We start from the raw sequence: 13,605 nt of genomic DNA on the forward strand, positions 1-13,605 counted from the left end.
AGCTTATTATTATACAAAAAGACCAAACTATAAACACTTCACAAGCAATAAATACTACAAGCATTCAAAATTGAGGAAAATTCAAATAATGTTATTACCGTCCAGGTCGCCGAAGATCTCTGATTTCTATGCTTAAAAAAGGCAGAAATAAATTGCCACAGAACGGACACGTGGTATTGAGATTTGAATCATCTGCTGTCCAACCTGCCATGATTTCTTCATCATGAACCAAACAGTCACAAGTTCGACATCGTGAACAGCTTGAGATGAGGACCTGCATACAGCAGATAACACAACTCCACTGTAACACATTCTCAAAACTACCCTTCTTTTACAAAGCAGTTTAAATTGTAGCCAGAATCTTTGCCCTTAGATGAATGCTACTCACCACTTGCATACAAGTTTAGTCACATATCTGGTCCCAGGCTTTAGGTTGGAACATTTGGGTTTAAACTTAAGCATTTTGGAACAACTATAAATCTTAAATCCAAACTGCATTAGCAGATAGGCTGATATAACAACTGACTGGAATGAGCACTGTCTGAAAAATGTATTAAATGCAGGTCTTTGTTCTATTGTGGCAAGTAGACTGGGATCTGGAACTATGCTCATGAAATAAATATACTTTAATTAATTGGGTTAGGTGATTCTTTTATGGCTTCCCAGAGTAAAACCAGCCAGTTAGTCAATAAAATTTTTATTAAGTCATTAGTAATCTGTTTGCAAACATAATAGTACAGAAATATTTATGCAACTACAGAAGTTATTCTTAGAATTTAAACACTCTTTTGTAGTGATGGCCAGTATAATAGAAACAAGGGGGGGATAAAAGATGAAAATGACCAGTCATTAATCCAAATCCACTGAAACAACAACAAAAAAGTCACCCAAAGCCAGCGTAATACTGAAAAGCAAAATGATCTTACTAGAAGGTACAACAGTAAATAGCTAGTTATCTGTTCTGTTTTTAAATGCACAGTGCCATTAAAGACTTGCTGTCTTCACTTTAAACAAATTTAGTTGCACAAGGGATTTAGATGCCTGAATTCAGTGGCATCCAGCTCTCAAACTCTTGAGAATTGCAGCTTTAAGGACCAGAAGATGTGACTGCAATAAAAGCACTTCTAGAGTGGGATTTGAAATGAAACCTACTCGGTCACAGAAATATTTATCTATCTTTCAGTGGATTAGTTTTAAGCTTTGAACTTTAACAGAGGTTCAGATAGCATTATATTTAAAGACATATGTTTTTAGCGTATCAATTTAAATAAATAAATCATTCTGTACCTCCATAGCATAGTTCTGAAACACACTGGTACTACTTGTACTGCAAGATGATATCAACTCCGATTTGTCAGGTAAAGGGAACTTTGAAAGAGAACCTATTAACAGAAGAAACCGAAAGTATTAATAATTCAGAATATGCATTTTTAGTAAACTTTCTCTGGCCAAACAACACTAAAGGTTAAAAAAATGTGTGATGGAGGATGCAACAAATGAGATCACTCAGATAGAAAGAAACGTGAAGCTGGAGTGTGAGGCTGCCATCTGCCCAGTACCAACAACGGCAAAAATAAAATCTACCAACATAGAATTTCCATATGTTCAGTTTTTTCTTTTACAACAGTTGGTAGCTTGGAAACAAATTTTACAGATTAATTCATATCCACACTTTCTGTCTGGACAAAAACTAGGGAAGGATAAGAGATGCTGCTTGTAACTGTAGATAACCCCCACCCCTTCCCTTTACCACACTAAAACAGCCAGGGTCCCCTCAGGCTCAGGGTGCCCCAATGCCCTAGACATGACGACACCTTCCACTGCCCCTCTCCAGCCTACAAACTGGGGATGTGGAGGCAGCTCTTATATGTGCTAAGCGAGGGATCTAAGTAGACAGATCTTCCTTTCACGCTGATTCTGCTCAACACGCTGTACTCCATAATGACAGTAGTACAGAAATTGATCCAACAGTCACTACCAACTACTCAGTGCAGATAAGAGAAAAAAATTTACAAACACAGAGCGAGTCTGATAATCGGCTTCCAACAGTGGCTTCCAGAAAATGGTAACAATTTTCCAGAAAGGATTTTTACTACTTTTAGAAAGCAAAATCAGACTAATAAAGTTACTATCTGGAAGTTTTTAATAGGCGTTTTCTGGAGCTGCACAGCTTACACAAATAATGTGATTACATGAATACTGAAGGGACCCAAAGGATCACTTATTCACATAGCTGTAGCATCCAGACACTTATTCAGGGACAGGATGTTACTGAGCAAGTTATTCCACAAGAAAGAACACCCAAAACAAGGTTCTACAACGAAAATATCCACAGGTATGGACATATATGTATGAGTAATAATTTGCAGGTAGAAAAAGAAAAATGAACTTCTTCCACAAAAAGGACCAACAACTAGGATGATCCCAAACTGAAATTTATGGAAGAACAACTTCTGAAACAGGAATATTTTTGTTCAGATCAATGAATGCAGTGCAAAAGTTGTCTCTTACCACACTGCTCAAATTGTTTTGATGAGCCATCATGGGAAGCTGAGCTTTCTAGGCTTGTCCTGCTGAGGCCAATTCCCTTAATTTCTGACGTGGTATTCTCTTGAGGAGAAGCACTTTCAAAATCATTGCAGACATCTTCATCAGTTAGAGAAGTAGATTCTGAGTCCAGAGCTCCAAGAGATGAAACACTTGCTCGGTCTGAATTTTGATCCTGAGAGAACAAAACAAATTCCACTGAGAAAAGGAAAGGAAAGCAAAAATATTTCTGAAAATAAGAGGTAGCCTCCTTTGTCTCAGTAAATTCAAGGCATGAACTTCCTTCCTTGGAAAAATCATTCAGCACCAATGTAAAACAAGGCAAGTTTCACTCAGGGTTAAATAGCTACACAAGAAGCTTTCTAAAAGATTCTTCTAATACAAATATCTAAATGAAAACTTAAACCATTTTAATCTTACAACTTTTCCCAACCACTGATATAAAAGTTACCAGCAGCTGTAGGAATACATTAGGATAGGCAAGGCATCATTAGCACTTTAATTAGCCTCAGATTGGTTTGAAGCACATTAGAACAATACGTAAACAGAAAACTGCATCTACTTTCATTCCCAAGGAGTGGGAACAAAATTAATTTTTGTTTGAGCTGGCAGCAGCAAAGAACACTAGCCAAATGACCTCAGGTCAAAGTTAGCCTTAAATCACTTCAGTAATCAATACAAGCAGATTTCCATTTTTTCATAAAAGTGGTAAAGCCTTAAAAACATTGTTTATTTGAGTATTTTTTCTTTTGTTTACCTAAAGAAGGCAGAGCAGTCTTGTCTGCCTTGTTCACACACTACGGTATACTTATGTTTTCCCATTAAATATACTCCAAGCCCATGCTAGACCAAAATTTTGTTTGATTCAAGACAATAAAGCCAGGTTCCTGGCAATTCAAACATGATTGAAACTACTTAATATGCATAGTCTATCATGATGCATGTCATTCAAATGGGGGATTCATCAGATAAAAGTCAGCTATAAAACCTTTACAAAGCTTTTTCCTTAGTTTATAGGAACTTAGTTTTGGGAGGGAGGAGAAGTAATTATAAAAGTTTACCTTTGAGGATGCAGCATACATTGTAAATTTTGAGTACCACTTGCTAGCTTTCTCTGCAACCCCTTTTCCAGCAGAAAACATGCTGCTTTTTAGAACATCAAACTTAGGTGTTAACAGCGTATCCAAGTTGAATGACGGTGAAGAGACAAGTGTTAATGCACTAGTTGCATCCTGTGGCTGTTCCTTTGCTGGACTGTTTGGAGAATAAGCCGGGGAGGACCAAAGCCTGTCTCTTGGCCTTTCTTCATTTTTTGCATGATAACTCTTGGATTTGGTAAGACGGGATGGCCTTGGGGAGTTCGGGGGCAGGCTGGACCTCCTACAAGGCTGGATTACTGTTGGGCTCTTTTTATTAGCATTTCTGTCATCATAAGGTTTCTGCAACTCAATGCTTGGGGCACGACTTGACAAAGGGCTGCTCATATTGTTCATGTACATGACTATTTCTTCAGCTAAATCTCGTCTTGCAGATGGAGTGGAAACACTTCTGTCATCATCCTCCTCCTCATCCTCTTTCTGCTGTTCTGTCTCAGCAACCAGCAGAGACAGTGGATCAAATCCAGTTTCAACATCTGTCTTTTCAACTGGCTTTACTGGAAAGCTGCTCTTTCTTTGCAACCTTCTAGATTTCTCACTGGAGGATTTCACTGCTGTAGATGTTTCAGGTTCTGCATCCAAGTCTTCCAGATCAAAGATAACAGGAGACTCTGTTTTATCTGTAAAACTGCAATCAAAAGCTACATCTTCATCACTAGATTCTTTCTCCAGGCTTTCTCTCTTAGATTCTAACGAGGAAGCTCTGATATTAAGAGTTTTTGGCCTTATGCTTTTCTGTAATGCACTAGATAGGATTTTGGCATCAGCTCCTAGTTTTTCAACAATTTCCCCAGGGTTTGCTTCCTGGTTTATTCTGTTTATCATGAGTCCCACTAAGCCATCTCCACTCAGGTTACGGTTCCTGCTTTCCCATTGTATCTCCCTTAAGTCAGGTTCTACTGCGCTTTTATGTCTCTTTCTTAAAGATTTACTTTTTATAAGTTCCACTTCACTGGCATCCTCAAAAGATGATGTAAACAGCAATCCTACAGAGCTCTCTGAAAAAGATGAAACAAGGTGCTTTATTTCTTGCTCTGCAAGAAAGCTAAACAAAATTATGAAAGAATGCAAATTTGTCTCAACTTTCAAAGAGTTTACAACACAGACATGGAATTGACTACGTATTATTCTAGTGGTTGAAAAGCTGAGTTGACCATGGCCATAACTTTTAGGAATAAAACATTTAAAAGGAAGTCTAATTATACAACTCCAGAGTACTTCAAGAGACACCAAAAAGTCTCAGACATATTTAGTTTCCCCTTTTGGAGACATACACCATTATTAAGAGGCTTGAAAGCTAGGGACAGGCAAAGGTATCTAGGAAATGGCAAAAAAGGGCAACACCTGATGAATTAGAAATAGATCCAACAAAAGAAGTTATCATCAGAGAAGTTTCCATTGTTTTGCCAGAGCTTAAAGACGTGGACTTTAAAGTATGATATTTCAGTATTTCAAGCACAGCTGACAGTATTATAATAACGAGATTTGACATGAAAAACTTGTGAAAATGCCCGAAAGCTTCTTTTAATCGTACTGCATAGAAACCTCTTGTCCAGCCCAGAGGAATTCATTTGTTGCTGGAGTTTATAAGAAAAAAAACCAAGGGGGATTTTGTAAGTAGATGTTAACTATAGTGGGGGGGGAAAAAAAAAAAAAAAAAAAAAAAGGCAAACAAGAAAAAAATGTAGAAATGCAGAATATTCGTACGCTGTGTCAGGGAGACACCTCTGCAGACAACAACCTAAACTCACTCCCACAAATTTCATCAGCCACTGCACCAATAAAATAGTGTAAGTTTTGTGGTCAACAGAACTTGGGCACATTCCTTACAGCTCTTGTTACAAATGAAATATATATGTAGGCAAAACTGCAGAGGAACGATTGGTCTTTTCCAGCCTAAATGATTCTGTGATTTTAAGAAACAAAATCTATCTTCTCTTCTGCTCACCTGTGCTAGCTTCTGCGACGGTATTGTCAACCGTACCATTGAGCCGCACTATGCTAGAAGTGGCTTTGGCATTACTTGAGTTCTGATAATTTAGTTTAGGTAGACAGTCACCGCTCCCTTTTGCGCTCTCCACTTCAGAAACTGTATACAGAAAAGGACAGAGAGTTCTTTAAAATCAAAGCAACTTCCTTTAAATCTCAGGTTTCCATTACCTATTAGATGCTTTACTCAGGATGAAGTGACAGTATGTGGTACATATCACACGATGCGCAGGCTGGTATCTACTTGGACAGAGGTTTTCAAGCTGCTGCAACTGAACTATCGATAGTTAATTCCCAGCATTACTCCTACAACTGGAAGTTCCATAAGCTTCTGTACACAGAGTCCAAGTAACCAGTACTTGCATACCAAAATCTGTGGTGGTTGTGGAGTCTTAAGACCATCGTTGTTCACTTGCGAAGGATAGGTAGGTGTAAGAGTATTTTCTCCTGCCTTTGCAAGAGCTCAGGGCCAAGGAGCCTATCTTCATACCGATATCATTACCCCCATGACCACAGCAACACAAGGGAAAATGAAGCAGATGTTGCAGTATTTACGTTCACCTCTTAGATATGAAAGAGAAATTCTGTTGCAGGTGGCTACCTAAAATAGACAATTGCTTCTCTAGAGGAATTCAAGCAACTTAATATTCAAGTTGTATTCAAAAGTGCAAAACATTCTCAGCACATAATATTACTGTAGAGAGCCACAAACTTGTCTTAATTATGGCTAAAAATACAAGCTTTCAGCAGAATCCACATTTTCTGTGTCCTCAAAAGTTTCATTAAACCTAAATAACCTGCCTGCATCTTACAGGCATGTTTTTATGCCCGTGGGTAACACACAAATTTTTCAAGCAAACTGAAGAAAAAATTCTAATTCTAGAAGAAAGACTATGGTGAAAAGAAAACAATGAAGTAACTATTCTGGTTCCGTATTTTCTCATACTTTTACACCACTTCCACTTCACAAGGGGATAGTTAAATGGTAGGGGAAAGCACACTGAAAAAAATGAAATAATCTTATTAGGAGAAATTTATTATTAAAAATATTTTCAATTAATGTATATGGGAATCTATAGTACTTACACATTTTAACTAACATATTAAAGGTCTGTGCTGCTCAGCTGCAGTTAAGGAAATCATGAGCAGCACATGTAAAACCTGAAGGAAAAAAAAAGGCCCACAGCAAATCCAAAACCTATTTTCCTTTCTGATGCATCTCCTAAAGTTTGGTAATTCCAGGGAGCAGAGTAAGATCTCACAGACCTGCAAAAATTCAGCTGTTCTCATCTTAAGGGATTTATAAAGAAAACAGACTGGTAAAAAAGGCTTTCCTGTAGATTATGCCTATAAAGCAATTTAATTTTTTTTAAAGACAAAACCATTACTCTGTAATTATCATTAAGCCTTTTTATTACCATTATCGCTTATTTGAAACAGAGGAGGGAAAAAGAACTGTAATATTAGAAATTAAACCATTAGACATCCAGAAAATTACATTTAGAGAAAAGAACTTAAGGCATGGGCATAAACTGGCATTATGACATACACTTGCAGTAAAAAATATCAGCTGTCCCACTTAGCTTTTGCTGAAACCCCTATTTATTCATAATGAGCTAGATATCTACATTCACAAGATACATACGAGAACTGGAGTCACTTTCTCTCTTGTCCTCTTTTTGTTCTTGTATATCTTGAAGACAAGTTTTCTCTTGCTTGGCTTCTTCCTTAAATGATGTGTTATTGCCAAAGTCTGAAAGTCCCCCTATCATAAAGACAATTATGGCATTTAATAGTGTGACATCGTTCAACAGAATAAATTGAATATCCACACCAATTCAAAGGCCACTTATCAAGTACCTTCCAATTAGCAGTGAACATTTTACCACAAAAAAGCAAGAAAAATGATTGGCTTACTTTTACAGTATAGAATACTGAAGCAATGCTCTACAGGATGAAATTAAAGGGGTAATTTGCAACATTTCTTTTTAAATACTAAAGCACTCCTTGTCTTTGATTCTCTTGCATGGTTTATTTGATCAAAGTGTCACATCTTTTCAGGAACTCTAAGAGGCATCTAAACACGGTTTCATTTTAGTGTTGTACGTTTCTCAAGAGTTAATGCATGTAATTCTCATGGTTTTACTCTAGAAAGTAAAAAAATTAAAATAATGCAGCAACAACCATGAGTTTGTTTGCAAAGTAAGATTAAGATAAAAATAGCTAACACCACCCCCAAAAAACCCCTGCAGACATTCAAGCCACTATCTGGTAACTGTTATGACAAAACACTGCCCCAGGTGTAACTAATAAAGTCTAAATGATTGATTTCAAGAATCAAATTTACGTAACACTAACATGGCTATTCCTCTTCCAAGTTGTTATAAAGCATTAGCACCCAAACTAACAAAGCAGGTGAGAAAGTTTATGTTCACTATAAATGCTAGTGAGCACTTCAAGTCACACACATTCCATGTCCTTTGTCCAGGTCAACCTGAGTCTCCAGCAGTGCCACAGCATCTTTAGGGGGTCTGCTCTCATGCAGTTTAGGAAGTAACAGCAAGTACCTGTCCAGGATCGAGGGTACGATACAGCTGAAAGTCAGCTTCTTTCCCTCTTTTCCCTAAAGATGCTGCACTTCGTCTCTACAGAGAGGGTAAAAACCTTGTTGTAATTGTAGAGATAACAGAATTAAAATATTCTGGAATTTATGGAAGAGTTTTTGGGAATGGGATTGCCTGAAGAGTCAGCATGCATTCTAGCTATGCAATTTTATGCAAAAAATCTTGAAAAAAAATATATCAGATTGTCAACAGCAAATACCATTAATTATAAGTGACAGTTCCTTAATAAAGGACTAATTACACTTCCTTAGTTTACATGGTTCGAGTTGTGACCAGCATCTATAAGCTCTCCTGTAGTGCTTTGCATGGAAAGGTTTCAAAAAAGTAGTTTATCAGGAAGGTCAGCTTCATGAAGGACAGGCAGAAAACCAGTAAATTTGTTCAAGGTCACCCAGAAGGCTAGTGACAGAGCCAGAAGTAGGACTGTAGTCTCCTGAGTCTAGGACAGATACTCCAGCCATAAGGCCATCATATCTGTTGTGTTAGTCAGGGCAAGTATTTATTTGCACATATTTGTAATCATAGAATAGCCCTGGTTGGAAGGGACCTCAGGAGATTCAGGTGATCTTCATACACTCAGACATGTATGTTGTAACGGTCTTCCCAGGCAAACTACAACTAAACTAAAACTAAACTATATTGCTGGTACTTTAAAATGTGCCATCATGCTTCACTAGTCATAAATATTGTGGAAAGTAGTACCTATGAAAAATACAAACTACCAGTGACCACTGCCATGGTAATATAGCCATTTAAACGTCACTGGAAAGAAAACCAGAGATCTTGTACTTATAGTCTATATAAAAAATAAGTATCATCATTTCAGTTGGTATGCAGAACCTGCAAGCTCAAGGACTAGTTCTAGTAGTCTCTTCACTAACATTAAAAAAAGTGGGGAGGGAAATGGCAAGGCTGGACAGATGTTTCTGCCAGTTATGAGACTGCCTGTTGTATGAACTAGGATAATGATCACATCAGCTGCAGGTTCATATTTTGTCTCCACGAAGAGCTGATACAATAAAGAGCAGACTTTTGGATTCAAAGACCAAAAAAAAGCTGTTTTTAAAAAATTATGCAAGAACTTCTTTTATCCCCTCTCTTTAAATGGTTTTATCAAAATTCACAACAGAAAGCTTTTTGAAATAATGTTATCAGCATGAAAATAAAAAAGAAAAGGATGTGAATACTTTACCAGGAATGGCTGTATGTGAAGTGCTTGCTGGCAGCTTTTTCAATGCTTTTTTAAACTGTGCTATTCCTAAAACAACATTTCGTATTTTCATCCATAGGAAATAGCCACCTCGATTGCTTGAAGGCCAGGTACTTTCCAAAACAGCCTATTTTGGAAATACCAAAGTCAAATACAGTCATCTTAAGGAACAGTTAGATGTAAGAACAGTGTGAAATCATGAATTTAAATTTGAAATTGGGTTACATTGGCAGTATAAAGTAGACTTCTAAACCTACAAAAATGAAGACAACACAGTTATTGTCTTTTATTTCTTCCTTTTACTTGAAATGAGAGAATTACATCTGATCTCCTCCCTTATTTTGCTTGCTTCTATTTGCCTGGAAGAAAATGCAATTTTTTTTTTCTTCTCTTTCAAAAATACTTACCTTATTGTAGTAGCCATAAGTAATGGCATTAGGGTCAACACCAGCTTTCTGCATTTCAAAAAGCACTCTCACTGCTAGTACAGGCTGACCGTACTGTCCACACAGTTGCATGAGTACTCGGTAGCATACCTGAAAGTATACACAAGTTAGTATTGTGCTTCTACAGCCAAACATGTACTCCATTCAATAAAACCCATGGGCCACCTCTGGAATTCTGGGGTTGACTTATTTTACCTCATCAGGTGGATCTATTTTTTTGGTATGCATTTTTTGTAGCACATCATACGCAGTTCTCAGAGCCCTGACTTTTGAATGGCACACTTTGACGTATGCAGGAAGGCAAATGAACCAAAGACCATAGCAGTGACGTAACAAACACCTGGACCACATCTGTGGTATGGACGAGTACTTCTTAGCAATTTTATGTGCAGATTTAATTTCCTGTAAAGAATCATAAAGACTATTTGTGTATATGTACATGCACAATACACAAACCTAGATGTTAAAATCTGAACATGCATCATTAGACCTAGAGAAACTGCAACATTAATATGAACATACTCAAAATGGGAATTCGGTAGAGTTAGCAATACCAAAACCTGTGCTATATTCCACCCCTACATTTAAGAGAAATGTAAGTTTTTATGTCTATTACTCTTGGTCTGCATTTTTTGTAAGAAACATTTGAAAGTTAAGAGTCCCTTTTAAAGCTCCAGACAGTGAAGACCAACCAAGAAGTGGATGCGGGCATGCAATTTACGCTCCTGAACAGCGCAAAGAACACAGAAGGTATAGGGACATCACAACAAACGGCAATCTGTGTACAGGGGCCCTGTACGATACAGTGTAGGCATGAAACACAGGTAAACATCCAAAGAACAGTTAGCATGGCTACCCTATGGACACTGCAGTAGTGAAGAACCATTAGGCTGTAGTCACTGCCAGACAGTCTTTATAGCCAAAACTCAAGATGAAGGCAGCAAGCTGTCACCTTCCAAAAGCACCTCATGCTACAAGAATGTCTGCAAGTACCTGCTTAGTTCTTCTGAACATTGGCGATGGACTGTTGGGGCTACTGGCTTTGGAAGACAGTTTGTTATTTGGTGCTGTGAGAAATCCTTCAGGTCGCTCAAACAAATCTAGTTTTAATACTGGAAATCCATTATAGCTGTAAAAGAAATGTGTCACTTAACTTCTGTAAGTCAGTTCCAAAGTAAACACGTCACACAATATCAAACAAAATCAATTACACAGTTGTGCTAGAAGCTACACAGGAAATAAAAAACACAAAAGTAAATCTCTAAAGACACCGTTGACAAAGTGGTTTACTAATCCATCTGCATGATTTCATAAGCCTGCACAGTCTCTTAACCTGTTACTTCAGTGTAAGCAACTTAAATTGATAAATACATTTGCTTCCATAGTATTTTCTTTAATTAATGTGTCAAATGCATTAGTATTGATTCTAGTTAATAAAAAAAATAATCCGTGTCTTTTAGTCCCTGGTGAGCATTACATGACAGATGTTTATAAAAATCAATGTGAACAATATCAAATCATCTGAAAGGTTAAATTAGATTAGATTTTAAAATGTTTCTCAGAATTAATGAAGAAACCAATAGACAAGCTCATCTGATACCATTACTAAATTAGTAACACCAGTTTTCAGTGATTCTTTTAAATGTACTCTCTCTTTCCAAAGAGTATCTCCAGCTTGTATCCTTATCAGTAGTAGCAGCAGGCCAACAGACTGGGTCCATTAATTTAAATTTTAGTCTTAAAAAGTGTCAACAGCTAGCACAATGTAATGTGAACACAAAGCCAGCTTTAATATTACTGTTTCTGTGTGTACACGCACACAAAATGAAACTTCAAAAGAGGTGGCACACTAGGTGTTTTACATACACATTTTTACTTGAGCAACATAAAGGGACAGAAAAAAAAAATCTGTACTTTGTGGCTATCACAAGAACCTAAAAACTAAACCCTACAAGGGCAGCTGTTAGGACTTTGGCTAGCATCCTTCTGTGTCCTTAGGTTACCTGTATTGTAGAGGGTGCTCTTCACCATTTGGCAGATGAGGGATCTCAGGTGGTGTTATGAAAACTGTATGCTCACTCTTGTATGACTCATCCAGCTCAATAAGTCGTGTTTCCCCAGTTTTGTCTGTATCTACCTGTAGAAGTTACGTTAAAAGAAAAAGTAGTTACTAGTGTGATTATATTTTCTGTCATTACAGCTATATGTTCAAGTAGGACAAAGTCTGTATTAGCATCAAAGGACTACATCTTAAAAGTAAGGATGCCTTGCAAAGTTATAATGTGAATAGTAAGTGTTGCATCTTTTTTGTAAACTTCACCCCAACACAATAATCAATGTTTAATGTTATAGTCTGGATTGACTGTTTTCAGGTAAATATCGTAAAGTAGTTGTACAAAGAGGTTAATCTTTGTAAATTCAACCATTTCTGGATCTACATTTCCAACTGCAGCAGTGACTTCAATTTTACTTTTAAATATGAAAGAAAGAACTTCCGCCCCCCCCCCCCCCCCATCTTAACCACTAAAACCCCCCACTTTATCCAATTGTCTGATGTATACAGAATCTAAAAATGACACTACCTAGCAATTTCAGTCACTTACATAGTCATTAAGGTCATGCTAGTTTGCAGAGACTGCAGAAATACAGATGCATTCAAAAAGATAATGGAATAAAAACATGGAATCTTACTAAAATTAAAGGAAGCTAGAAGTAACTGGTTTTTTTTTAGAAAAACAAAGTAATCTGAAAGGTGAAGGGTAAATTTAGGTGGGTTTTTTTTCCTCTTTCAGATAACTTTATAGCTGTACACATGGAAATACAGCAAATATTGTGTGGTCCCGTCCTCTCATAACCAAGACAGAAATTCAGTTCACAGATAACAAAGGCAACTTGCAATAATACTATCATTAAGCATAAATTACGGCTGCATTTGTTTGGTTTTGTTTTCAGCTTTGTAACTGGCAATTTGACTATATGTCTTTGCTTTGCTAGCCTGGCTGTTGCAGAGAGGGGGAGAAATTTGCACTTCCCAAATTCATGGCCCTGCTTTAAAGACAGCAGCAGAGACGTACATTAAGGCTCCAGGCAAATTTCATTCCATTAAGACAAAAATAAAGAGCCAAAGCAAAACTTAGCCACCTCAAACAAGATACTGGGGTACTATGGACTATTTCCCTTTGAGAAAACGGACAGATAGGTCTTTAACTTGGAAGCTTCCTCTCCTACTGTTCACACTGCAGAAACTACTAGTGACAGAGCAAGTATAACTCATATTACATTCTACCTGAGAGTCTTGATACTTGTACCGATATTTGTATTGCTTTGTCTCTGATCTTCTGTCACCAACCACGTCTCCTCCAATACCTCATAAGCGCTGCTTCTGCTTATGGCATGAAATGCATCTCCATCTCAGAGCTGGCACTATCAAAAACTATTTACTTCCTAGCATACAGAACATGCTATTTATTCACATATTGCTAGCCCCACTGTTCAGCTAAAATAATGTCACAGTTTACATTTATAGCCATTATTTAAGTGGTTTAAATGGCAACGAAATCACAGCCAAATGGTACATTATTTCAAAGAAATTAATAAGCAACCTGTGGAACCCAAGGATGCACGTTATTCAT

The 13,605-nt window shown here is 37.2% G+C and overlaps 1 protein-coding gene across 4 annotated transcripts in view; it reads right to left on the bottom strand.

Annotated features, from left to right (window-relative positions):
* The window catches only part of DENND4A (DENN domain containing 4A), a 56,832-nt gene that overhangs the window by 7,916 nt on the left and 35,311 nt on the right, over window positions 1–13,605 (bottom strand). For 3 of the 4 annotated variants that reach the window (XM_055815476.1, XM_055815470.1, XM_055815484.1), the window contains exons 15-25: window positions 11,977–12,110; window positions 10,967–11,102; window positions 10,169–10,375; window positions 9,935–10,063; window positions 9,510–9,654; window positions 7,339–7,458; window positions 5,653–5,793; window positions 3,609–4,702; window positions 2,512–2,722; window positions 1,288–1,382; window positions 99–274 (exon numbers count right to left, since the gene is read on the bottom strand). In XM_055815476.1, coding sequence (XP_055671451.1) covers window positions 99–274; window positions 1,288–1,382; window positions 2,512–2,722; window positions 3,609–4,702; window positions 5,653–5,793; window positions 7,339–7,458; window positions 9,510–9,654; window positions 9,935–10,063; window positions 10,169–10,375; window positions 10,967–11,102; window positions 11,977–12,110 — 2,588 coding nt within the window. The remainder of the gene's footprint in view (window positions 1–98; window positions 275–1,287; window positions 1,383–2,511; window positions 2,723–3,608; window positions 4,703–5,652; window positions 5,794–7,338; window positions 7,459–9,509; window positions 9,655–9,934; window positions 10,064–10,168; window positions 10,376–10,966; window positions 11,103–11,976; window positions 12,111–13,605) is intronic. The other variant, XM_055815492.1, reaches the window with a different exon arrangement.

Source organism: Falco peregrinus, chromosome 1 (assembly GCF_023634155.1).
Source record: "Falco peregrinus isolate bFalPer1 chromosome 1, bFalPer1.pri, whole genome shotgun sequence".
Taxonomy (NCBI): domain Eukaryota; kingdom Metazoa; phylum Chordata; class Aves; order Falconiformes; family Falconidae; genus Falco; species Falco peregrinus.